General features: G+C 46.1%; 1 protein-coding gene across 2 annotated transcripts in view; it reads right to left on the minus strand.

The window, feature by feature from the left end:
* Positions 1–26,707, minus strand: part of ANAPC5 (anaphase promoting complex subunit 5) — an 82,041-nt gene that overhangs the window by 27,048 nt on the left and 28,286 nt on the right. For both annotated transcript variants that reach the window (XM_049788785.1, XM_049788784.1), the window contains exons 8-16: positions 19,541–19,622; positions 18,061–18,150; positions 15,088–15,269; positions 13,763–13,898; positions 12,799–12,873; positions 10,942–11,063; positions 9,338–9,445; positions 9,111–9,258; positions 84–246 (exon numbers count right to left, since the gene is read on the minus strand). In XM_049788785.1, coding sequence (XP_049644742.1) covers positions 84–246; positions 9,111–9,258; positions 9,338–9,445; positions 10,942–11,063; positions 12,799–12,873; positions 13,763–13,898; positions 15,088–15,269; positions 18,061–18,150; positions 19,541–19,622 — 1,106 coding nt within the window. The remainder of the gene's footprint in view (positions 1–83; positions 247–9,110; positions 9,259–9,337; positions 9,446–10,941; positions 11,064–12,798; positions 12,874–13,762; positions 13,899–15,087; positions 15,270–18,060; positions 18,151–19,540; positions 19,623–26,707) is intronic.

Here is a 26,707-nt window from a genome sequence, read left to right on the forward strand (position 1 = left end):
CAAGCAAATATGTGAAGCACTTTAGATCTGTTTCCTGAATTTACAGTAGGTGGCCTAAGTAATTCCTGAATATGGCTTCCTACCTGCAGCTTTCTTCACTGGATCATAGGCAGCTGCTGATGCCACCTGGCACTTGGCTACTAAGAACATGGCCCGGCCTTTGTCCAAAACAGCTCCATCAGCCAAGATGGGCTCAATGGCCATGTGCAGAAGACTCAAGGCCTGTTCTGGGATCCCCAGGATGAGCTGGAAAAGAAAAATATTGTGAGGCCTGCCCACCTCCATTCCCCCAACACACCCTCAGCCCTTCAAGGCCTCAGCTTCCAGTCCCCCACACCCTCTGCTCCAACCTCACAAGCAGCCATGCCTACACCCCAGTTCCCAGCAGGAATAACAAAATATGCACCACACTCCTAGAAAACATAAGTGTAACAAGCATATTTTAATCTATAGCAAATATAAAAGGGAGCAGTGATTCACAATATAGAAAGCTTTTGTTTGTCAAAATTAGATTCAGCATCAAAAACCTTGGACTGATAATTGCTAAGAGTTGAAGTAATTTTGTATACGGAAAAAAAAAAAAAAAAAAAGAATTCCCAGAGGCAGCAAGAGGTAAATGGATGGAGAGACAGTACAGAGGTAAGGCACTTTCCCTGATCGTTTGAACTCCTGGCACCACAGATGGTCCCTGAGCACGGCCAGGGTCACTCCTAAGCACAGAACCAAGAACAGCCCCTGAGCACTTCTGGGGATGGCCTAACTACCCCACAACACTAGCCCCACTCAAAAAACAAAAAAGGAATCATTAGGAGAAAGGTAACTGCTATAAAAATAATTACGAAAATACTAATTACAGAGGCTGGAGAAATAGCACAGCGGTAGGGCATTTGCCTTGCATGCAGCCAAACCAGGAGACAGTGGTTCGAATCCCAGCATCCTATATGAACCCCCGAGTCTGACAGGGGCAATTTTTAGAAGTAACCCCTGAGCACCGCCAGGTGTGACCCAAAAAACAAAAACAAAAAGTGTAAAAATAAAGTTAATAGATAAGGCCAGAGCAATAGTACAGTCGGTTGAGTGTTTGCCTTGCAAGCAGCCAGCCTGGGTTCAATTTCCGCATCCAATATGATGCTCAATGTCCTACCAGGAATGATTCCTGAGCTCAGAGCCAGAAGTTAGCCCTGAGCACTGCTGGATGTGGCCCAACAAACAAAATGATCAAACAAACAAAAATGTTGACAGAAATAAAGAGAACAAGAGGGGCTGGAGAGAAAGCAGAATGGTAGGGCGTTTGCCTTGCAAGCAGCCGACCCAGGACTGATGATGGTTTGAATCCCAGCATCCCAGATGGTCCCCCATGCCGGCCAGGAGTGATTTCTTTCTTTCTTTCTTTCTTTCTTTTTTTTTTTTTTTTTTTGGTCACACCCGGCAGTGCTCAGGGGTCATTCCTGGCTCCATGCTCAGAAATTGCTCCTGGCAGGCACGGGGGACCATATGGGATGCCGGGATTCAAACCGATGACCTTCTACATGAAAGGCAAATCCATGCTATCTCTCCGGCCCCCAGGAGTGATTTCTAAACTCAGAGCCAGAAGTAACCCAAGTGCCACCAGGTTTGGCCTAAAAACCAAAAAGAAAAAAAAAAAAAAAAAAAGAGCAAGAGACAGTTCAATGACAATAGCTTGAGAGTTCAACATTTTCCAAACAGCAACAAACTTGAATGGCACCCAGACCAGCCAGAGCCTGGGTACTCACAGTGTGGGACTGACACCAGCAAGACACGCATGACCTTTTCCAGGACAGACCAGAGGCCAAGTCACAAAGTCATATTCATTACATTTTTCACCCTCGGTATATTATTTTTCCTTTACAGGGGTCTCAAACTCGGCCCTCCATACCACATTTTGTGGCCCTGCCCTAGAGGAATCTTTTTTTGTTTTGTTTTGTTTTAGTTGTTTGGGTCACACCCCCCAATGTTCAAGGCTTACTACTGACTTTGCACTCAAGGATCAACCTAACTTTGCCTCCTGTGGCCCCCAGGTAAATTGAGTTTGAGACCCCTGCTTTAATACATTCTTTTGGGAGAGCTGTGGGCCCCAGCTGCTCAGGGCTTATTTCTGGCTCTGCATTCAGGGATCATTCTGGAATGATGACCAAGTTGGGTTCCAGGGATCAAATCTGAGTCAGCCAGATGCAAGGCAAGTAAGTATCCTACCCATTGTACTATCATTCCAGTCTCTCTCAGTACTTGTTTTGGTTTTTTTTTGGGGGGGAGGGTCACACCTAGCAGTGCTCAGAGTACTGCTGGCTCTAAGATCAGATATACTACTGGCAGGCTTGGAGGACCATAGGAGATGCCAGGACTTGAACCGGGTTGGGCATGTGCAAGGCAAACACTCTACCCACTATGCTATCACTCCAGGCCCCGCTTGGTACATTTTTATATAATAAAATCATGCAGGGCCAGAGAGATAGCAGAGCGGTAGGGCGTTTGCCTTGTATGCAGCCAAACCAGTGGACAGTGGTTTGAATCCTGGCATCCCATATGGTCCACCGAGCCTGCCAGGAGTGATTTCTAAGTACAGAGCCAGGTGGCACCCAAGTGCCATGAGGTGTGACCCTCCCAAAAAAAAATCATGTAACATATCTTCCATTACCACGTGGAACAAAGTTAGACATCAAAAATAAATACTGAAAATACACGCACATAGAAATTGCATACCTCACCCATTAATAATGGAAAAGTCAAATAGGAAATTACAAAAGAAATTAGAAGATAGTTTGAGATAAAAGCACATATAACATAACATAGGCAGCAATAAAAATCCCTAAGATACAAAAAAGGAATCTTATAGCTGAAAAAGATATATATTAGAAGATTAAAAGAGAGCAAGGGGGCTGGAAAGAGCACAGCTGGTAGAGCACTTGCCTCACATACACTGCAGAAGTCCAGTTCATTCCCTGGCATCCCATATGTTCCCTGAGCACTACCAGGAGTGATTTCTGGGCATAGAGCCAAGAGTAAACCCTAAGCATCAAATGAGTGCCCCAAAAGATGATGCAGTGGTTGAAGCACCCACACCCTCTCTCTCTCTCACACACACCTCTCTCTGTCTCTCTCCCTCTCTCTCTCTCTCTCTCTTACACACCACACACACCTTCTTTCTTTCTCTCTCTCCACTCTCTCTCATTTTTTTTTTTTTTTTTTTTTTTTGGTTTTTGGGCCACACCCGGTAACGCGCAGGGGTTACTCCTGGCTATGCGCTCAGAAGTCGCTCCTGGCTTGGGGGACCATATGGGACGCCGGGGGATCGAACCGCGGTCCGTCTCCTAGGCTAGCGCAGGTAAGGCAGGCACCTTACCTCCAGCGCCACCGCCCGGCCCCTCTCTCTCATTTCAAATCATTTCAATCCCAGCAAAAAAAGATGTGCAAGTATTGAGGCTGGATTAAACAGCTGCCCCAGTCCCCACAATCACATAGGAAGCACCAAAAAGGAGTAGGCTTCCCAGTGGGCACCACACCTGAATGTGCAACTCTCATAACCTAATGTGAGAGTCCATGACTCCCATGCCAGCCCCTGTCATTACAAAGTCGACTGAGGGAAGGGAATGGGGAGAAACCACTTAAAGAATGTGCCAGAGAGAGACAGGAGTAGGGTGCTTGCCTTGCACCAACCAACACAGATTCAACCCCCAGCACCCCATATAGTCCCACCAAGCCCCATCAGGAATGAATCTTGAATGAAGAGCCAGGACTAAGCTCTGAGCACCACCTGGTACGGCCAAAACCACATCCACTCACCCCCTCAAAAAAAAAAAAACCTTAAGAGTTTTTTTAAGCACACGAAAAGATACCAACATCATTTGTAATGAGAAATGCTGATCAAAATCACAATAAGATATTACTTCACAGGGGCCAAAACAATAGATAGTACAGCGGTAGGGCATCTGCCTTACATCACGCAGCCAGCCTGAGTTTGATCCCCAGCATTCCATATGGTTCCCTGAGCCTGCCAAAAGTGATTTCTTTCTTTCTTTCTTTTTTTTAATTTTTGGGCTACACCAGCAGTGCTCAGGGGTTACTACTGGCTCTGCATTCAGAAATTGCTCCTGGCAGGCTCGAGGGACCATATGGTATGCCAGGGATCAAACCCAAGTCTGTCCCAGGTCAGCCATGTGCAAGGCAAACACCCTACCACTATGCTATCACTCTGGCCCCCCAAGAGTGATTTCTGAAGGGCCAGAGCAATGGCGCAGCAGTAGGGCATTTGCCTCACATGCAGCTGACCTAGGACAGACCACGGTTCTATCCCCTGGTGTCCCATATGGTCCCCTGTGCCAGGAGCATTTTCTGAGCACACACCCAGAAAAACACACACTGGGTGTGCCCCAAAACACAAAAACAAAACAAAACAGGGCCAGAGAGATAGCACAGCAGAGTTTGCCTTGCAAGCAGCCAATCCAGGATCTAAGGTGGTTGGTTCGAATCCCCGTGCCTTCCAGGGGCGATATCTGAGCAGACAACCGGAGTAACCCCTGAGCACTGCCGAGTGTGGCCCAAAAAAAAAAAAAAAAAAACGGGCCGGCGAGGTGGCGCTAGAGGTAAGGTGTCTGCCTTGTAGCGCTAGCCAAGGAAGGACCGAGGTTTGATCACCCGGCGTCCCATATGGTCCCCCCAAGCCAGGAGCAATTTCTGAGCGCGTAGCCAGGAGTAATCCCTGAGCATCAAACGGGTGTGGCCCGAAAAACCAAAAAAAAAAAAAAAAAAAAAAAACCAAAACAAAACAAAACAAGTGACTTCGTGATTTCTTTTTTTTTTTTTTTTTTTTTTTTGGTTTTTGTGTCACACCCAGCAGCACTTGGGTTACTCCTGGCTCTACACTCAGAAATCACTCCTGGCACGCTCGGGGGACCATATGGGATGCCAGGAGTTGCACCACAGACCTTCTGCATGCAAGGCAAACACCTTACCTCCATGCTATCTCTCCAGCCCCAGACTTCGTGATTTCTGAGCAGAGCTAAGAATAACCTTGTGGGCCCGGAGAGATAGCACAGTGGCGTTTGCCTTGCAAGCAGCCGATCCAGGACCAAAGGTGGTTGGTTCGAATCCCGGTGTCCCATATGGTCCCCCGTGCCTGCCAGGAGCTATTTCTGAGCAGACGGCCAGGAGTAATCCCTGAGCACCGCCGGGTGTGGCCCAAAAAACCAAAAAAAAAAAAAAAAAAAGAATAACCTTGTGCACCACCAGGTGTCCAAAAACAAAACAAGACAAAAAAAAGATACTACTTCACAGCAGGAAGGGTCTTATTTACAAAAGAAAATAACCATACTGGCAGGCTTGCTACTATGCTGAAAGTACTATCTGATGGATGGACTATGTCGGGACAGGTCAGTCATTGCTTCATGAAGCTCAACAAAGGATTAACCTGCCAGCAATTTCAATCCTAATATATCCAAAAGAATGAAAATATATCCACACAGAAAACTGTATTTGAATACTAACAGTTATTTATAATAGCCACGGGTGGGGGGGGGCACGATGACAACCCAATTGTTCTTTAACTAATGAAAGGAAAAACCAAACATAGTAGATCTACTAAAGGAAATTTAAACTTGCTACTAAGAGGAAGTACATAGACCACATGGCAATGAACCTTGGAACAGTGCACTGAGCCAGGAAGTTCAGCGCAAAAGGCAGTATGAGCCCAATTACATGAAAATTCCAGAACAGGCAAACCCACTGAGGCACAAAGTTAGGTCATAGATGCAGGGAGGGTGATATAGAAAAGAAAAAGAAGGGGTGCTTTCTTAGTGGGTATGGGATTCCTTTATTTTTACTTATTTATTTTATTTATTTATTTATTTATTTATTTTTTGGTTTTGGGGTCACACCCAGGAGAGCTCAGGGATTACTTCTGGCTCCATGCTCAGAAATCGCTCCTGGCAGGCACAGGGGACCATATGGGATGCTAGGATTTGAACCAATGACCTTCTGCATGAAAGGCAAACACCTTACCTCCATGCTATCTCTCCGGCCCCAGGTGTGGGATTCCTTTTGATAAAAATATTCTGGACTTAGAGGCCAGAGCAATAAATAGTACAGTGGAGAGGGCATTTACTTCACACACAGCTGGCCCGACCAACCCAGGTTCAATCCCTGGCACTCCATATGGTGCCCTGAACACTGCCATGAGTAATAATCCCTGAACACAGGGCCAGGAGTATTGCCAGGTGTGGCCCAATAACAAAACATAAATAAAATAATATGTGTGATAGCACTGCGGGTAGGGCGCTTGCATTGCATGCATCCTATATGGTTCCCCTGGCTTGACAGAAGCAATTTCTGAGCACAGATTCAGGAGTAATCCCTGAACGCCACTGGGTTGTGTCCCCAAAACTAATAACAATAATAAGCAGAATTGCTGGGCAAGTCAACAATAAAAACAGATTGTAAAGCTCCTCCCTTGGAGTTCTGGGCTATTAGGTGAGAGGTAAGGATAGGTATATAAATTTGGGCCTAAGAGACAGCAGAGTGGAAAAGGCGAGTGTCTCGAAAGCAGCTGACACACATTCAATTCCCAGGTGCTCCCAAGAGTAAACTTGAGCACAGAACAAGGCATAATCTCTGCACACAGCCAGGTGGAGTTAAATACCACCCTCCTCCCCACCAAAAAGATAGATTTTTTGGTTTGATTCTGTTTTGGGGGATTCACCAGGAATTTCTCAAGTCCTATGCTTAGCTTTGTGCTCAGGGGCTGCTCACTGTGATTCTCAGAGGACCCTGCAGTGTGAGGAATTAAAGGCTCTTTCTCTGTTCAGAAATGGGCTCTGTTAAAAATATTTCCACTAGGGCCCGGAGAGATAGCACAGCAGCGTTTGCTTTGCAAGCAGCCGATCCAGGACCAAAGGTGGTTGGTTCAAATCCCGGTGTCCCATATGGTCCCCCGTGCCTGCCAGGAGCTATTTTTGAGCAGATAGCCAGGAGTGACCCCTGAGCACCGCTGGGTGTGACTCAAAAACCAAAAAAAAAAAAAAAATTCCACTGATTTGGGGCTGTCAAGGTGGCGCTAGAGGTAAGGTGTCTGCCTTGCAAGCGCTAGCCAAGGAAGGACCACGGTTTGATCCCCCGGCGTCCCATTTGGTCCCCCCAAGCCAGGGGCAATTTCTGAGCACTTAGCCAGGTGTAACCGCTGAGCATCAAAACAGGTGTGGCCCAAAAAACCAAAAAAAAAAAAAAAAGAGTTTCCACTGATTCAAATGCAGTAAGTTTAGGGGGAATCTGCTTTAGCTAGTAAATTCTTCCAATGAGTTTAAAATTAATTCATTCAGGGGCCGGTAAGGTGGCGCTAGAGGTAAGGTGTCTGCCTTGCAAGAGCTAGCCAAGGAAGGACCATGGTTCAATCCCCTGGCGTCCCATATGATCCCCCCAAGCCAGGGGCAATTTCTGAGCGCTTAGCCAGGAGTAATCCCTGAGCATCAAACGGGTGTGACCAAAAAACAAAAGAACAAAAAATTAAATTAAATTAAATTCATTCATTCAGGGGTTGGAGAGATAACACAGCAGTAGGGCTTTTGCCTTGCTTGCAGCCAATCCAGGACAGACAGTACTTTGAATCCCAGCATCCCTAATGGTCTCCTGTGCCTGCCAGGAGCAATTTCTGAGTGCAGAACCAGGAATAACCCCTGAGTGGAGCCGAGTGTAACCCAAAAAAAAACAAAACAAAATTAAATTGAATTAATTCATTCATATTTTTTCTTTTCTATAGGCTGGAGCAATAGGACAGTGGATAGAGTGCTTATCTTGCTGTCATGCTGGATTCAATCCTTAGCATCATATATGGTTCCAAGTCCTTCTGGTGTTGCCCACAAACCAAAACCAAAACCAAAACCAAAAATACAAAATAAAACAAGATATATTCCTGGGTTGGGAGATTAAGCTCAATGGTAAATCCATACTTACATGTTTAAGACCCTGAATCTGATCCCCAAGTCCCCCTAAAATAATTAGATATGTTCTACTACATATTTACATTGTTTTGTTTTGGGTTTTTTTTTTGGGGGGGGGGTGTCACACCCGATGGTGCTCAGGGGTTACTCCTGGCTCTGTGCTCAGAAATTGCCCCTGGCAGGATCGTGGGATCATATGGGATGCTGGGAATCAAACCAGGGTCTGTCCTGGGTTGGCCGCATACAAGGCAAACACCCTAGCGCTGTTCTATCTCTCTGGCCCAGTATTTATATTTAGTACCTTCTCTCATTGATGTTTTTTTTGCAGAGTGGGGCCTGTATGTGGCAAGCTTAGAGGTTACTTCTGGTTCTCAGGTACTCAGGAATCACACCTGGCAGTACTCACAGGAAATATAGGGTGCCAGGGATCGAACTGATGTTGGTCACATTCAAGGAAAGCACCCTACCTGCTGTACTATCACTTCAATTCTTCTCAGGGACTTTATATTCTCCAGAGCCAATAAAAAGATAAAGAGGCCAGAAAGATAGTACTGTGAGTAAGGTGCTTGCCTTGCACACAACTGGCCTAGGTTCGATCTCTGGCATCCCATACATTCCCCTAAGCATTAGTAGGAGTGGTCCTTGAGTGCAGACCCAGGGGTAATCCTGAGGACTGCTAGGTCTGGACCCCTCAAAAAGAGTCCTTAGATCAAACATAGCTCAGGGCCAGCTAATTCCAATGAAGCAAGTGTCCTCAGGAAGAGGTGAGCACTCCATGCTAAGCACACCACACAGCCAAGCCATTGCAAGGTGTTGGCTACTGGCCAGGTCCCTCCAGACTTGGCCACCACCTGCACCTGGAGGCATTTTTTGTTTGTTTGTTTTGTTTTTGGGCCACACCCTGCGGTGTTCAGGGGTTACTCCTGGCTGTCTGCTCAGAAATAGCTCCTGGCAGGCACGGGGGACCATATGGGACACCGGGATTCGAACCAACCACCTTTGGTCCTGGATCGGCTGCTTGCAAGGCAAACACTACTGTGCTATCACTCTGGGCCCACCTGGAGGCATATTATTTAACTTCAGTACTAACATCAAAAGCTGATCATTACCAAAGCACCATTCCTGGAGCACAGGTACATGCAACGAAAACGGAGCTGGGCTTACCTGGGAAAAAGCCAAGTTGAGCACAGTCTCCGAGGCCAGGTACTGTAAGCGGTACTCCTTGGAGAGGGCCAGTGCCTGCAGGAGCACTGGCAGTGCCATGGTAGGGGCCGAGGACCTCCAGTACAGCTCTGCCACAGACAGCAGGACACTGGCCACAGAGGGAATACAGGGTTAGTTAGCATCCACAGCACAACCCCAACAGGAGACACACAACAGACATTGCTTACCTGATCATCATCTCTGTGTTCCGGGTTTTCTGACAATGAATCAACAATTTCTGTAAAAGCTTGTGTGCCTCTGACATTTGATTCTGAGCTTGTAGTACAACTGCTTTTCTGTCAAAGATGCCAAACAAATACAAGTTTGGTTTTTTTTTTCCCCAGTCCCGCAACCGCCTCACCAAATGCAAGTATTTATACTGAGAAATACTGTTTAAAGCAGGGGTCCTCAATCTTTGGAAACAAGGAGCCAGTTCACTGTCCCTCAGACTGTTGGAGGACCGAACAATAGTTAAAAAAAAAAAAAACTATAATCAATAGTGGCCTGTGGGCCATAGTTTGAGTACCCTTGCCAGAGACTGAGAGGAAGAGTTGAGAGACAGAGAGAAGGAAGAGAGCCAGAAAGAGTGGTGCACATTCCATACAAGTGCACTGTAGGCCTCATGCTGTGATCTAGTGGGCTGCTAAGCAGGACAGGCAGCAGCGGCAAAAACACCTTGCAGGCTGGATAAATGTCCTTAGTGGGCCACAGTTTGAGAACCCTTAGCTTTTTTTTTTTTAGTTTTTGGGTCATACCGGGCAGCACTCAGGGGTTACTCCTGGCTCTGTGCTAAGAAATCACTCCTGGTAAGCACAGAGGACCATATGGGATGCCGGGATTCGAATCACCGTCTGTCCTGTGCTATTTCCCTGGCCCCAGAACCCCTGCTTTAAAGTACAGTTACTCTAAGGGTAAGTTCTAGTTCTTAGAGTAAAAGGCTTCTACAAGGAGGTACTGTGTCTGATTGACATTTTGTTAGAAGAAAGATGTGTGGAGACCAGAGAGACAGCATAGCAGGTAGGGCACTTGCCTTAAATGCAGTCAACTAATAATCCCACCCCAGAGAATCAGCACCCTAGATAATCCCCCGTTCCTACCAGGAATGATCCCTGAGCACAGAGCCAGGAGTCAGCCCTGAGCCTGAGCACTGCTAAGTGTGGCCCAAAAACAAAACAAAACAAAAAATAGTCTAGCCTACGTTATATCCAAATGGTATTGACTGAGACCGGAGAGATAGCATGGAGGTAAGGCATTTGCCTTCCATGCAGAAGGACGGTGGTTCAAATCCTGGCTTCCCATATGGTCCCCCAGCCTGCCAGGAGTGATTTCTGAGCGTAGAACCAGGAGTAACCCCTGAGCGCTGCTGGGTGTGATCCAACCGACCCCAAAAAATGGTAGTGATTATCTTTTTTTTTTTTTTTTTTTTTTTTTTTGGTTTTTGGGCCACACCCGGCGGTGCTCAGGGGTTACTCCTGGCTGTCTGCTCAGAAATAGCTCCTGGCAGGCACGGGGGACCATATGGGACACCGGGATTCGAACCAACCACCTTTGGTCCAGGATTGGCTGTTTGCAAGCCGCTGTGCTATCTCTCCGGGCCCGGTAGTGATTATCTTAAGGTGACCCTTTCCTCCATTTTGCTTATTTGTATTTTTTAATTTTCTGTAGTAAACATGGGGGAAAGATTTTTCTCCCTAAGTTATAGCTAATACACTCGTTCACACTAAGACAAATAAAAATAAAACCCATTTGAGTAAGGTTTTATTCTGGGGTTGGAACTTTTGAAATATCTTACCTAAATACCCCGTCTATGCTATTAAGAGCTGTGATCCCTGTAACAAGTGAATCAGCTAAATGATATTTGCCATCATTCATTGCTCTGTCAAACTGTATCTTCTGATCACAGAGCATCCATAACTGGTAAGGGGAAAAAAAAACAAGAACAAATTTGCAAATATTTGCTTCAGTATTCACAGGCATATAAAAGTATTTTGACTTATGTAGAAAAGTCTTACATTATTTTTTGAGGCAAAACATTATGTCAAGTCCCTCCTTGGTACTCAGGGGTCATGTAATACTGGGGATCAAACCTGGGTCTCCCATATGCAAAGCATGTATTTAGCCTGCTGAGTTCTTTTTGCAGTGGCCACGTTTGTTTTTTGTAAACTATGGATTAAAATGTGTCATTTACATGCATATGTGTCTTTTAAAAAGAAACAAAGGGAAAGGGGTTGAGAAATATAACTCAATAGGCCAATCACATGTATTGAATATAGTGGTCCAGGTTGGAACTCAGTTCCTCCAGGGGTCTCAAACTCAATTAACCTGGGGGCCACAGGAGGCAAAGTCAGGGTGATCCTTGAGTGGAAAGTCAGTAGTAGTAAGCCTTGAACATTGGGGGGTGTGACCCAAACAACTAAAACAAAACAAAACAAAAAAAGATTCCTCTAGGGCAGGGCCACAAAATGTACGGAGGGCCGTTTTCGGCCCGTGGGCCACGAGTTTGAGACCCCTGCGAGTCTAAACTAAGAACCCTCAAGCAGCATAGAATTAGGAGTAACCACCAGGTGTGGCCCCAAAACAAACAAACAAAAACCCTCAAAAACCAACTAGAATGGAGACCATAACTGACCTGCTGAATTAATCTTCCCTCAAAGCCACACTTAATTTTATCACAAATGCCTGCTGAAAGGCAGGAAGGACATCCCAGCAAGGCACTCCAGCAGGGCAACTGGATCATGACACCCCAACCCAGACAAGGATCAGCCTTAGAGGGCAGGGAGAGACACTCTTCTACCTTCCAGTGCCTTAACCCTCTGATGAAACACGATGAACTTAAAAAGAGAAGGAAGAGAAATCCCTTTAGTTCAGTTATTTTGACTGCAACTAAAAAGGGATATGCATTCAATGAGTAGGCAGGGAGATGTCCAGCAGGTAAAAAGTTTGCCTTGCATATGGCAATCCAGGTCTGATCCCCAATACCCTAAATAGACCCCAGGTCCTTCCAGGAGTGGTCCTTGAGAACATAGAGTAAGTCCTGAGCACTGCCAGGTGTGACCAAAAAAAAAAAAAAAAAATGTTGCAATGTTTCATAAAATTTATTTCCTCTGGGTACATCTTCCCAAAAGGTCATTCAATTCTACAAGAAAAAGATGACAGTTGCCAGAAAAGAGACAAAATAACAAAAGTGAAATCTCATTCGTGATATATGCACAATGATATATCTTTTTTTATTTCTATACAGGTGGAAGTGAGGAATCAAAGTTAAAAGTTGAAGACAAAAAAACAAAGGAATCTTTTCTTACTTCCTTTTTTTGTTTTATTTTTTGGCCACACCTGGCAGTACTCAAGGGTTGTTGCTCTGTGCTCAGAGATCATTCCTATGGGAAATACCGAGGATCGAATACCAGCTAGTATAGATCGCATATAAGGCAAGCACTCTCCCCATTGTACTATCTATCACTCAGGCTCCACCAACTTCGTCTGTTCTTCTAGAACAGAACTGGTCTGCACTGAGGTTGACCTCAATGCACAAATGTCACAGTAAGGAACCAGTACACAAACTGAAGGAAACATCAAATGTCCTGCTTTGACCGCAGCAGAGCAAAGTCTTTCCAAAATTAAAAGCAAGACCATGTAGGAGGCAGGTTACCTGGGCATGCTGGCTGTTCGGGGGGAACCGCCCCTTCAAGTGCTTTAGCACCTCTGAAGCCGCAGCGAAGCAGCCCTAGATAGAGAGCCCGTGCAGTTAGCACCCTGGGTGAACCATGCCTGTACAGCAGGCGAAAGACATGGGGCTCCCCAAAGTTCTCGCAGTCACCTGGAAGACAACTAGGTCAAGACATCAAACACCAAACGTCATTTTTCAGTTTCCCTGACCTCTGTCCTGGGAAAGTACTTTTGAGTCAAGAGAAGAGCTAGAACAACCTGAGACCCCCTCCTTATCTAGAGGATTCCAGAAGGTCTGTCAACCCCCACAGTCCCTCTCTGAGTCTGGCTAACCGGTGAGGGTACAGGGCTCAGCCACCTGCAGATCAGTTTTTTGGTTGTTTTTTGTTTTTTTTTTTTTTTGGGGGGGGGGGGGTTTCACACCCAGCGGCACACAGGAGTTACTCCTGGCAGGCTAGGGGACCATATGAGATGCCTAGGATTCAAACCACTCTGTCCTGGGTCAGTGGCATGCAAGGCAAACGCCTACCACTGTGCTCTCTCTCAGGCCCCTGCAGCTCAGTTCTTAAGTCTGTGAATTTGGGCCCAAACTAAACTAACCTCATAAGCAGCTATGAGAATTCAGTACAAAATATGCACAAACCCCAGAGCATGGGGTTTGCATGGAACAAGGACATATGCATTAGTGTGTTTACACTGCACGTCCCTTAACTACCTGGCCTTCTTTCCCCAAAAACAGTACTACTCCCTAAAATGTTAACAACTCTTTCTCGGCCTCTTTTTATTCAGGGGGTCAGGATATGGTTCGTGGGAGAGTTCGACAATGAACAAGCCTGGTGAGTCCAGTTCATATAAGGGCAGGGCTAGAAATCTCCTTTTCTCAGCCCCTGGGTCCAAGCAGACCAGTCTAAGAGGCAACCCAGTTTCCCCAGTTCCAGACACACTACCTGTTCAGCATGCAGCTCAGCGAGGTGGCAGAGTGCAACGGCAAAGGACTCGGTGTTGTTTTGCTGTACGCCTGCATTCACTGACTCTAAACTGTTCATGCTCAGGAGCATCTGGGCTTGCTGCAGGGCCATGGTGCTGCAGAGGGGACAGGACATGACATGAAGGAACATGCCCACCCTGCCTCCACCATGCCTACCCGTGTCTGAGGGACCTCCAGTGGCAAGGGAGGAGGCTGAGCCCCTGTAGGCTCTAGATGGGTGAAGCAGCCGTCCACAGAGCCAGCTGGCCTCAGGACAGGAAGAAAGAGACAGTGATGACAGCATGTGTGGGGCACTGACCTCTGAATGTCCTATGGGGTCCCCATGGCTGCAACCCAGCACTCAGTGTGAGCAGCAGCCAGCGTCTGCAGCTGGCTGAGCCTACCGCATGCCAAGAACTCCTCCCAAGCACAACACCTAGCCTGGGGAAACAGAGACTGAATCTCTAGGACCACAGATTTCCAGGGCCTAGGGGGCAGACATCTAACATTAAATATCACATTCAAAAGTCTGCTTACAAGCAAACCAGAGCCCAAAGAAAAAGCAAACCTTTGGCTGAAGCCAGAGAACACAGCCAGGTTAAGAGGAAAACCTGCCCTATGAAAACAGGAACTGAGGTTCCCTCTCAAGAGAGTCCCAGCTCTGCTGCAGGTCAAATCTATTGTGCTCTCGGGCACCAACAGGACCTGACAGAGCAGCTGGGAGAAGTGAATGAGCAATCTTGCTAGTCCATGTAAAATACAGAATTTTTTGTTTAGGGGCACACCCTGCAGTGCTCAGGGATTGCTTACAGTACTCCAGCCCCTGCACCCAGGGACCACCCTTGAAGAGGTTCAGGAGACCTTATGGGGTGCCAGGAATTAAACCCAAAATGGGCGAATACAAGGTAAACACATTGCCTGCTGTACTATCTCCCACTCTCAAAAACCCTCAAAATACCCTCAAGGGACTAGTTCGATAGCACAGCAGTAGGGCATTTCCCTTGCATGCAGATAACCTGGAATGGATCCAGGTTCAATCCCCAGCATCCCAAATGGTCCCCTGAGCCTGCCAGGAACGACTTCAGAGCAGAGCCAGAAGTAACCCCTGAGCGCCACTGGGTGTAGCCCAAAAAATATGAAACAAAACAAAACAAAAAAAAAACCCTCAAAACATTTTTAACTCTAAAGCATTTTCTTGAATCCCCTGCACAAAACCTCCCAGAGGTGCAGGACCCTTCTTTCTGCATCTTCACACAACCAGCTAGCTGCTGCACCCCATGGCCCTGGCAGCCGCCACAGACCCACCTGCGCCCGTAGAGTCGCCAGATGGCAGTTTTCTGTGCGATGCTGATGTCAATGAGCTCCGAGAGGCTGTGCTTCCAGTGCAGGAGGTCAGCGTCCTTGAGCGCGTCCATGAGCTTGTGCGCGGTCTTCCCGGCGAAAGCCCTTCGCTGAACTAGGGACTGGATCCCCAGGGAGGCCAGGTACTAAAAACAGAGCTGGTGTCATTCTATGGAAAGTGAGGCTACTTCTCAGTTAAGGGTGCATTGCCCACAGTCTGCCCTGCCCCCCTGATAACTAAGGGAGTAAGAAATCAGAACGATCCAGAGGAGAGACAGAGTTTTCTCTTAAAAGCACACTGGCTCAGCCAGGGGCTCAGCCAAAGCTGTGAAATGGGTAGCAAATCCACCATAAAGAATTACTGGATGGGGGCCAGAGTGGTGGTGCAGAGCAGTAAGTTGTCTGCATTGCCGTTCAACCCCCCAGTGTAACATATGGTCCCCCAAGCCAGGAGCAATTTCTGAGCACATAGGCAGAAGGAATCCCTGAGCATCACTGGGTGTGTCCCACCCAAAAAAAATTACTGGAAGGAGGCCAGAGAGAGATCAATTTCTGAGCACAGAGTCAAGAGTAACCCATGAGCAGAGTCAAGAGTAACCCCTGAGCGTCACTGGGTGTGACCCAAAAACCAAAGAATAAAATAAAAAATTACTAGAAGTGGGGCTGGAGAGCCTGGAGAGATAGCACAGCGGTGTTTGCCTTGCAAGCAGCTGATTCAGGACCAAAGGTGGTTGGTTCGAATCCGGTGTCCCATATGGTCCCCCGTGCCTGCCAGAAGCTATTTCTGAGCAGACAGCCAGGAGTAACCCCTGAGCACAGCCGAGTGTGACTCAAAAACAAACAAACAAAAAAAGAAGTGGGGCTGGTGCAATAGTACAGTGGGGAGGGTGTTTGCATTGCACACAGCTGACCTGAGTTCAATTCCTGGGATCCCATATGTTACCCATAACATCTCCAAGAGTGATCCCCGAGTACAGAACCAGGAGTAACCCTGAACATCACTGGGTGTGACCCAAAAAAACAACAAAAAATTAAATATATAGGGGCCAAAGCTATAGTACAAGGAGTATAGTACAAAGGTCGTCTGCTTTGCACAAGGCTGACCCATGTTCAATTCCTAGCACCCTGTAGAGTTCCTCAAATCTGGAAGGAGTGACCACTGAGTGCATAGTCAGGAGTAAAAGCTGTGCATTCCCCAGTATGACCCACTGCAAAAAAGTATGTGATGGGTAGATTTGGGAGAGTACCATGCTGAGTGAAGTCAGAAAGAGAAGGACAAATATAAATGATCTCCCTCATATATGGGACACAAAGTGATATAGTAAGAAACAACAAATTTTCAAAGGCAGCAGAAATTAAGACCTGGGGACCGAAGTAATAGCACAGCGGTAAGGCGTTTGCCTTACAGGCGGCCAACATACAACAGATCCCCGGTTCAAATTCTGGCAAATCCTGGCATCCCGTATGGTCCCCTGAGCCTTCCCAGAGCAACTTCTGAGTGACAGCCAGGAATAACTCCTGAGCAGCATCAGGTGTGACTCAAAAACCCAAAGAAAAAGAAATTGAGACCTGGTCTTTAATAGGAAACACATCACTGGGGGGTGGGGGGTGGGGTCCACTGGGACACAGTCAAGGGAGCTGACTGTGCTAGCTGTGGTGCTGGAATAATTTTTTGTTTGTTTTGTTTTGTTTTGTACCACTCCCGGCAGTGCTCGGGTTACTCCTGGCTCTGTGCTCAGAAATTGCTCCTGGCAGGCTCAGGGGACCATATGGGATGGCAGGATTCAAAATCCCTGTTCTTCTGCATGCAAGTCAAATGCCCTACATCCATGCTATCTCTCCAGTCCCCCAAATATTTGATTTTTGTTTTTTGGATCACACCCAGCAGCACTCAGGGGTTACTCCTGGCTCTAAGCTCAGAAATCACTCTTGGCAGGCTCAGAGGACCATATGGGATGCTGGGATCGAACCACCATCCTTCTGCATGCAAGGCAAATGTCCTGCCTCCATGCTATCTCTCCGCCCCCCCCCAACTATTTTCTTTTCTTTTTTTTTTTAATTTTTAATTATGAGAACAAAGATGCAAAGAAAGAGGACAAGTGGAAGGACAATCACCCATAACATAATTCTCAGAAGTCCCCTTGCTGTTATCTTAACAATTACTTTGTCCCTCAAGTCCCCAGATTGTAACACATTATAATATTTCTTAACAGCACACAAAGCAATCTAAAGCCATAAAACTTACGCAACTCCTTAAACATTAGAGGCATAGTATTTTTTACATTTCCATGTACATGCATATTAGCTTAAGTTAACCTCAAATTTTAAGTGAGCACAGTAAAATCGGTGTTAGAGTGGCAATTGTTGTTTGCATAGGCCCACCAAAATATGAGAGGCATGGAAAGGAATAACCTTGGCCTAAATACAAAGAGATCCTACCCCTGAAGTTTCCTGGCATAAGACCAACTCTAGGCTCCAGGCAAGTTAGATCGTCCAATCCAAGACATTGTCTGTAGTGCCAACACACTTTTCATACAGTCTCTGTTGTTGGTATCATGTTTCTGTGTTAAACAGAAACAGCTATCTCTCCGCCCCCCCCCCCCCAACTATTTTCAAGTATGGAACAATTCATTGCTTCAGGGCCATTCTTAAATAAGCAATGAGACAGCTTTGGTCCATGGCCATTGAATATGCCATTCTTTGCTTAAAAAATTAATCTTTTCTAAAAATACCTGTTTAAGTGATTATGTGGAAGTAAAAGCATGGATCAATAAAGAACTCAAAGATTTAATCAAAGGGATGGTACTAAAGGAAAGGTTTGGGCAGAGGTCTATTGAGCAGAACTCAGAGAATGGAGGAGGAAGTCAATCCTAGAGAACAGCTAAGTATAACACAATGCCGCCTATTTGAACCATCACATAGAAAGATGAGTCTTACCGGTAACCCAAAATGGACTGCTTTCTTCACAGAGTGCTCGAGCAGGACGTAGCTATCAGATCTCTTCTGTCCCAGCACATAGAGCCAGCTCTGGGAAGAGAAATCCCCAGAATACATCAGAACCACATCCATGGCTATGTTCTATTGAAATACCAGTGTTGAATGGACAAAATAGAGCCTCAATATATGCTTCCACATCTTAGTCCTTTTTTTTTCCCCCACATTTTAGTCCTTTATTAAGGAGTTTCGTTCTCTTCTACTTCCCAATATACTTTTCCATCTTCTGTAATAAATCTGAACAGAAGATGGAGAGATAGTGCACCCACCTTGCACATATCTTAATCCAGGTTCAACCCTTGGCATCCAAATGATTGCCAGCGCAACACTAAGAGTAGTTCCTGAGCACAGAGCCAGGAGTAACCCCTAGACATCACTTGGGTTGCTCAGTGATATTAAAAAAAATTTTTAATCGGCCCGGAGAGATAGCACAGCGGCGTTTGCCTTGCAAGCAGCCGATCCAGGACCAAAGGTGGTTGGTTCGAATCCCGGTGTCCCCCGTGCCTGCCAGGAGCTATTTCTGAGCAGACAGCCAGGAGTAACCCCTGAGCACTGCCAGGTGTGGCCCAAAAACCAAAAAAAAAAAAAAAAAAGATTTTTTTAGGGCCCAGAGAGATAGCACAGCAGCGTTTGCCTTGCAAGCAGCCAGAACCAAAGGTGGTTGGTTCAAATCCCAGTGTCCCATATGGTCCCCCGTGCCTGCCAGGAGCTATTTCTGAGCAGACAGCCAGGAGTAACCCCTGAGCACCGCCGGATGCGGCCCAAAAACCAAAAAAAAAAAAAAAAAAAAAGGAATCAAGAAAAAGAAATAAATATGGAGGGAGAGATAGCGCAGCAGTAGGGCGTTTGCCTTGAACACAGCCAATCCAGGACAGACGGTGGTTCGAATCCCAGCATCCCATATGGTCCCCTGAGCCAGCCAGGAGCAATTTCTGAGCTCAGAGCCAGGAATAACCACTGAGCACCATCAGGTGTGACCCAAAAACCAAATAAATAAATGAATGAATGAATAAGGGTGGACTTTCCTGAATTCATATAAGTAACTGATTTCTTGTTTGTTTGTTTGTTTGTTTTTTGTTTTGGGGCCACACCCGGCGATGCTCAGGGGTTACTCCTGGCTATCTGCTCAGGAATTGCCTGGCAGGCACGGGGGACCATATGGGACGGCAGGATTTGAACCAACCACCTTTGGTCCTGGGACAGCTGCTTGTAAGGCAAACGCCACTGTGCTATCTCTCCAGCCCCAAGTAACTGATCTCTTGTCACTGAGAGAGACACCTGACAAACACCCCAAATAAATAAATAAATAAATAAATAAATAAATAAATAAGGATGGACTTTCCTGAATTCACACAAGTAACTGATTTCTTGTCACTGAGAGAGACACCTGACAAACACCCCAACTCCTGACAGAACGACTCACCAAGCAGTGCTGTAGACACACGTGATCGTTGGACTCCTGAGCGATCCGAATGGCCTCCTGCAATGCGAGCTCTGCCTGCTGACTGATCACAGAGAGGACATCACTATCTTACAGACAGCAACGCGCACACACACAGCAGCTAACAGAAAGTCACGTGCGCCATGTCTCATTTGTGACACAGTAGTATTGTCTTCTGAGCTCGGCCCTCTACCAGAATCGGGGAACAATCACAGCAGGGACACAGCTTACATCCCTCTACAAAAAGGGGCCCAAAAGAGTGACTAATCTTGATCTTGATGTTTTTGTCTATACTGAGAAGGGCCAAAAGGGAAACCGCATTTTACTTGCACTGCAAAGTGTCTCTATGATTTGCACTTTTTTTACACTATGAATGGAAGTAGATGCTTTTATCATTTTTCCTAAGCCAGTTATTTTTGTTTGTGTTTGTTCTGGGGTCACACCCGGCGGTGTTTAGGGGTTACTCTTGGCTCTGTGCTCAGGCACGGGGAACCATATGGGATGCTGGGATTCAAACCACCATCCGTCCTAGATTGGCTGCTTGCAAGGCAAATGCCCTACTGCTGTGCTATCTCTCTGGCCCATTTCTAAACCAGTTTTAAGAATTTAAAGACTTCCCCTTCTGAGGTCTTTTTTCTGAGCATCTCCAACTGCGATGTATCCCTCAGCCTCTCTAATCCTGTGAAAATTAAGCAAAGTCTTCTTGGTGTCTGGGCCTTCTCTTCTTCCCTTTTGTGGACACCTACAGAAATGCTCTTTAAAAGCAAACAAACAGGAGGCTGGAGTGATAGCACAGCGGTAAGGCATTTGCCTGGCATGCAGCCGATTCAGGACAGATGGTGGTTCAAATCCAGCATCCTATATGGTTCCCCATGCCTGCCAGGAGTGATTTCTGAGTGACACCAGGTGTGACCCAAAAAAAACAAAAACAAAAAAATGGGCCAGAGAAATAGCACAGTGGGAAGGCATTTTTCCTTGCAAGCGGTTGACCAAGATGGATACGGGTTTCAATTCCCAGCATCCCATACGGTCCCCCAAGCCTGCCCCAAATTCTGAGTGCAGAGCCAGGAGTAACCCCTGAACGCTGCCAGGTATGCTCCAAAAACCAAAACCAAAACCAAAAAAAAAAAAGAGGGAAATGCTCTCTGTGCCCCACTCTGCAGCATTTAAATACAGCACCTTCTATTAGTTTCATCTGGGTGAATTTCCTTTCTCTAGTTTTTTGGTTTGTTTGTTTGTGGTTTTTTGTTTGGTTTGGTTTGGTTTGATTTTATTTTTGGGCTACACTCAAGCACTTAAGGGTTAGTCCTAGTTCTGAGCTCAGAAATCTCTCCTGGCAGGCTCGGGGAACCATATGGGATGTCGGGGATCGAACGCAGGCCTGTCCTGGGTCAGCTGCATGCAAGGCAAACACCCTACTGCTGTGCTAGCACTCTGGCCATCTTTCTCTAGCTCATTTATAAACTGTAAAGTGACATTCTAAACGTTGGGCAAAAGTTCTACAAATGGGGGCCGGAGAGAGAGCATGGAGGTAAAGCATTGGCCTTTCATGCAGGAGGTCATCGGTTCGAATCCCAGCGTCCCATATGGTCCCCCGTGCCTGCCAGGAGCAATTTCTGAGCCTGGAGCCAGGAATAATCCCTGAGCACTGCTGGGTGTGACCCAAAAACCACACACACACACACACAAAAAAGTTCTATAAACGGGGCCTGGGAGACAGCACAGAAGGCAGAAACACAAGCTTCACTTGCAGAAGACCCTGTGGACCCCTGAGCACCGTGCAGCCCGACTGCTAATGTGGCCTAAAACAGAACACTTCTACAAAACCAAGGTCACTAAGAATCTATCAGAATCCAAATTTCTTTGGGTATTCCTTATTTGGGGGAACTTTTACATAAGAAATTTTCTTTCGGGGCCGGGTAGGTGGCGCTGGAGGTAAGGTGTCTGCCTTGCAAGCGCTAGCATAGGATGGACCGCGGTTCAATCCCCCAGCATCCCATATGGTCCCCCCAAGCCAGGGGCGATTTCTGAGCACATAGCCAGGAGTAACCCCTGAGCGTCAAACGGGTGTGGCCCAAAAACCAAAAAAAAAAAAAAAAATTTTCTTTCAACAGGAGCAATAGACTCCCAAACTTACTTTCAATTGGAAAGTGCTGAGCTGTCCCTCCAGAGCTACTTTTTAAAATAAAGAAACCAGATATAGGGGCCGGCGAGGTGGCACTAGAGGTAAGGTGTCTGCCTTGCAAGCGCTAGCCAAGGAAAGATCAAGATCCCCCGGCGTCCCATATGGTCCCCCCAAGCCAGGGGCAATTTCTAAGCGCTTAGCCAGGAGTAACCCCTGAGCATCAAATGGTGTGGCCCAAAAAACAAAAAACAAAAAAGAAACCAGATATATTTACCTATTTACATAACTCAGATTGCTTTTGTACTGAGATACACCACCAACATAAGCTTGAAGGGCAGCAAGTATTTCTTAATACACAGCTCTCAATAAATATCAGCTGAGTTTTCTTTTTTCTTTTTTTTCCTTCTTGTTTGATCACACCCAGCCCAGTGGTGCTCAGGGGTTACTCCTGGCTCTGCACTCAGAAATTACTGCTGGCACGCTCAGGGTACTCTCTGGAATGCCAATTGAACCCGGGTTGTCCACATGCAGGTAACCCACCTTACCCACTGAACCATTGCTCCAGCCCCAATACTAAAAGTTTAAATTTTAATATTTAAATGTAGTAAATTTAATATGGGATGTCGGATTTATTAAATTTAAATTGATTTAAATTTATTGACTAACCAATGACAAAATCTAAATAACATGTTTAAGGGTCAGAGAGATAGTACAGCTGGTAGGGCGTCTGTATGTCCTGCTAAGTCTCTGCCACTGCATGGTCCCTGCTTGGGCACTGCTGGCTATGGTCCAGTCCTTCCCCCATCAAAAGAAAAAAAAATTGTCCAACTTCCTTAAAATACTTAAAATAGCTCTTATAGCCAAAGTGATAGAACAGTAGACAGTGCACTCGTTTTACATGGAACCGACCCAGAGGGGCCGGAGCAATAGCACAGCATGTAGGGTGTTTGCCTTGCATGCAGCCAACCCGGTTCGATCCCCAGCATCCCAAATGGTTCTGAGTCTGCCAGGAGAAATATCTTAATTTTTTAATTAATTAGATTGGGGGACTGGATTTGGGCCACACCTTGCAGCACTCGAAGGGTACTCCTGGCTCTGCATTCAGAAATTGCTCCTGCCAGAATAAGGGAACCATTTGGGATGCCTGGGATCAAACTTGGATCCATCCCAAGTCATCCGCATGCAAAGCAAACGCCCTACCACTGTGCTATCACATCAGCCCCAGGAGTCATATCTTTTTTGTTTGTTTGGTTGGTTTTTTGGTCCATACCCGATGGTGCTTAGGGGTTACCGGTTATTCCTGGCTCTGAGCTCAGAAATCACCCCTGGAGGCTATGCTATCACTCTGGACCCATGCCAGGAGTAATTTCTAAGCACAGAACCAGGAGTAACACTTGAGAGCCTCCGGGTAAACTCAAAATCCAAAAAAATAAAAAGAAACTGACCCAATAATCCCCAATATCCAATATGGTTCCCGAAATATTACCCAGAGTAATCCCTGAGCATAAAGCCAAGAGTAAACAAGACATAGCTGTGTTGGTCCATAAACAAAACAAAAACAACAACAACAACAAAAATAGCTTCTTTTTTTTGGGGGGGGGGCCACACCCGGCGGTGCTCAGGGGTTACTCCTGGCTGTCTGCTCAGAAATAGCTCCTGGCAGGCACGGGGGACCATAGGGACACCGGGATTCGAACCAACCACCTTAGGTCCTGGATTGGCTGCTTGCAAGGCAAACGCCGCTGTGCTATCTCTCCGGGCCCCAAAAATAGCTTTTATATCCATTTATCATATAAAAAAAAATCCCTGTGGGAGTCTCTGCTCTATTGATCCAATTAATTGCTTTGTAATCTAATGGCCATTGTTCTTAAAATTAATTCAGGAAAGGGCCCAAAAAGAATACAGTAATGTGCAATTATGACACTAGGGGGCAGATTATCCAAGGAGGTGTCCAATCATCCAATAACTTGTCCTGAGCCAAAAACTTTCCTCTGGGGGCTGGAGAGATAGGTAAGGCGTTTGCCTTTCATGCAGAGGGTCATTGGTTCAAATCCCGGTATCCCATATGGTCCCCTGGGCCTGCCAGGAGCAATTTCTGAGCGTGGAGCCAGGAGTAACCCCTGAGTGCTGCTGGGTGTGACCTAAAAAACAAACAAAAAAAAACTTTCCTCTGTGAAAATGGTAAGTCCAGACTCACTCTTAGGCTCTTTTATGCTTTAGTGGTTGTCTATCTGTCTGCTCACCTGTCTCTCTCCTCCCTCCCTCCCTCTCTCCATACTGTGCTATAGCCCCAACCCCACTGGGTGGATTGTATCTCTTCATGTCTCTCTTCATCTCTTCAACCTTTTTTTTTTTTTAGAAAACATACTAGGGGCCGGAGAGATAGCACAGTGGTAGGGTGTTTGCCTTGCACACAGCTGATCCACGACAGACAGTGGTTCAAATCCCAGCATCCCATATGGTCCCCCAAGTCTACCAGGAGCGATTTCCGAGTGCAGAGCCAGGAGTAACTCCTGAGTGATAGCAGGTGTGACTCACCCAAAAACAAATACTAAAAAATGTATTTCAATTAACACTTGAGGATTACTGGCTTCTATTTCTTTGTTTTTGTTTTTTTTTGGGGGGGTTGGTGTTTTTTTTGGTTTTTCAGTCACACCTGGCAGCAGTTAGGGTCACTCCTGGCAGGCTCGGGGGACCATATGGTTTACCGGAATTCGTCCTTCTGCATGCAAGGCAAACACCTTCCCTCCATGCTATCTCTCCGGCCCTGTTTTTTGAGCCACACTTGGTGGTGCTCCTGGCTCTGTGCTCAGAAACTACTCCTTCATAAAAACTATTTGGAAGTGTTCCTGTTTCTTCAATTTTATGAAAGATCCTGAAAAGGATTGATAGTAGTTCCTCTTGAAATGTTTGTTAGAATTCATTAGGAGCTGGAGAGATAGCACAGCGGTAGGGCATTTGCCTTGCATGCAGAAGGGCCGTGGCTCGAATCCCAGCTATCCATATGGTCCCCCGAGCCTGCCCGGGGGGTGGGGGGGGGCAATTTTTGAGCATAGAGCCAGGAGTAGCCCCTGAGTGCTGTCGGGGTGACCCAAAAACCAAAAACATAAAGAATTTATTAGTGAGCCCATCTGGGCCTGGGCTTTTGTTTTGGGGAAGACTTTTGATTACCATTTTCATTTCCTCAATAGTTATGGAGCTGTTTAGATAATCACTTTGATACCAAAACCAGACAGAGATGCTGCCAAAAAAGAAAATTACAGACCACTATCCCTGATGAACACAGATGCAAAGATCCTCAACAAAATCCTGGCAAATAGGATCCAATGCCTCATCAAGAAGGTCATTCACTACAACCAAGTATATTTCATCCCAGGAATGCAAGGATGGTTTAACATCTGTAAATCATTCAACATAATACACCATATCAACAAAAAGAAAAAGAAAAATCAGGGGCCAGAGAGATAGTAAGGAAGTAGAGTGTTTGCCTTGCATGCAGGACGGTGGTTCAAATCCCAGCATCCCATATGATCCCCCGAGCCTGCCAGGAGTGATTTCTGAGTGTAGAGCCAGGAATAACTCCTGAGTACTGCTGGGTATGACCCAAAAACCAAAAAAAAAAAAAAAAAAAAAAGAAAAATCATATGATTATATCAATAGATGCAGAGAAAAGCATTCAATAAGGTCCAACACCCATTCTTGATTAAAAAAGAAAAAAAAACCCTCACCAAGATGGGAATAAAAAGAACTTTTCTCAATATAGTCAAGGCCATCTACTACAAGCCAATGGCAAATATTCTCAATGGAGATAAACTAAAAGCCTTTCCTCTAAAATCTAGTACAAGATAAGGCTGCTCTCTCTCACAACTCCTACTCAACCTAGTACTGGAAGTACTGCCTAGCAATTAGGCAAGAAAAAGATATCAAGGGTATCCAGATAGAAAAGGAAGAAGTTAAGCTCTCACTGTTTGCAGATGACATGATACTGTATTCAGAAAACCCTAAAGACTGCCAGAAGCTCCTAGAAACAATAGATCCCTATAGCAAAGTAGCAGGTTAAAAATTAACACGCAAAAGTCAATGGCCTGGGCCCAGAGAGATAGCACAGCGGTGTTTGCCTTGCAAGCAGCCGATCCAGGACCAAAGGTGGTTGGTTCGAATCCCGGTGTCCCATATGGTCCCCCATGCCTGCCAGGAGCTATTTCTGAGCAGACAGCCAGGAGTAACCCCTGAGCACCGCCGAGTGTGACCCAATAACCAAAAAAAAAAAAAAGTCAATGGCCTTCTTATACACTAATAATGATAGAGAACATTAAAAAACAATCCCAGGGTCGGAGAGATGGCATGGAGGTAGGGCATTTGCCTTGCATGCAGGACAGTGGTTTGAATCCTGGCATCCCATATGGTCCTCTGAGCCTGCCAGGAGCGATTTCTGAGTGTAGAGCCAGGAGTAACCCCTGAGTGCTACCGATATAACCCAAAAAACAAACAAAAACAAAAAACAAACAAAAATAAAACCCAATCTCATTCACATTAGTGCCAAAAAAACTAAAATAGAGTCAACTTAACTAAAGAGGTCAAGGAACTATACAAAGAAAACTACAAAAACCTGCTTCAAAAAATAAGAGAAGAACTAGGAAAAGGAGACACATACCCTGCTCATGGATTGGCAAGATTAATATCATTAAAAAATTAATACTCGGGGCCAGAGAGATAGCATGGAGGTAAGGCATTTGCCTTTCATGCAGAAGGACGGTGGTTCAAATCCCGGCATCCCATATGGTCCCCTGTGCCTGCCAGGAGCGATTTCTGAGCCTGGAGCCAGGAGTAACCCCTGAGCAATGCCAGGTGTGACCCCCCCCCCAAAAAAAATTAATACTCCTCAAAGCATTGTACAGATTTAATACAATCCCTCTAAAGATACCCAGGACATTCTTCAAAGAAGTGGATCAAACACACCTGAAATTCATTTAGAACAATAAACACCCATGAATAACTAAATCCTTGGGAAAAGGAATATGGGA

Source organism: Suncus etruscus, chromosome 15, assembly GCF_024139225.1.
Source record: "Suncus etruscus isolate mSunEtr1 chromosome 15, mSunEtr1.pri.cur, whole genome shotgun sequence".
NCBI classification, from domain to species: Eukaryota; Metazoa; Chordata; class Mammalia; order Eulipotyphla; family Soricidae; genus Suncus; species Suncus etruscus.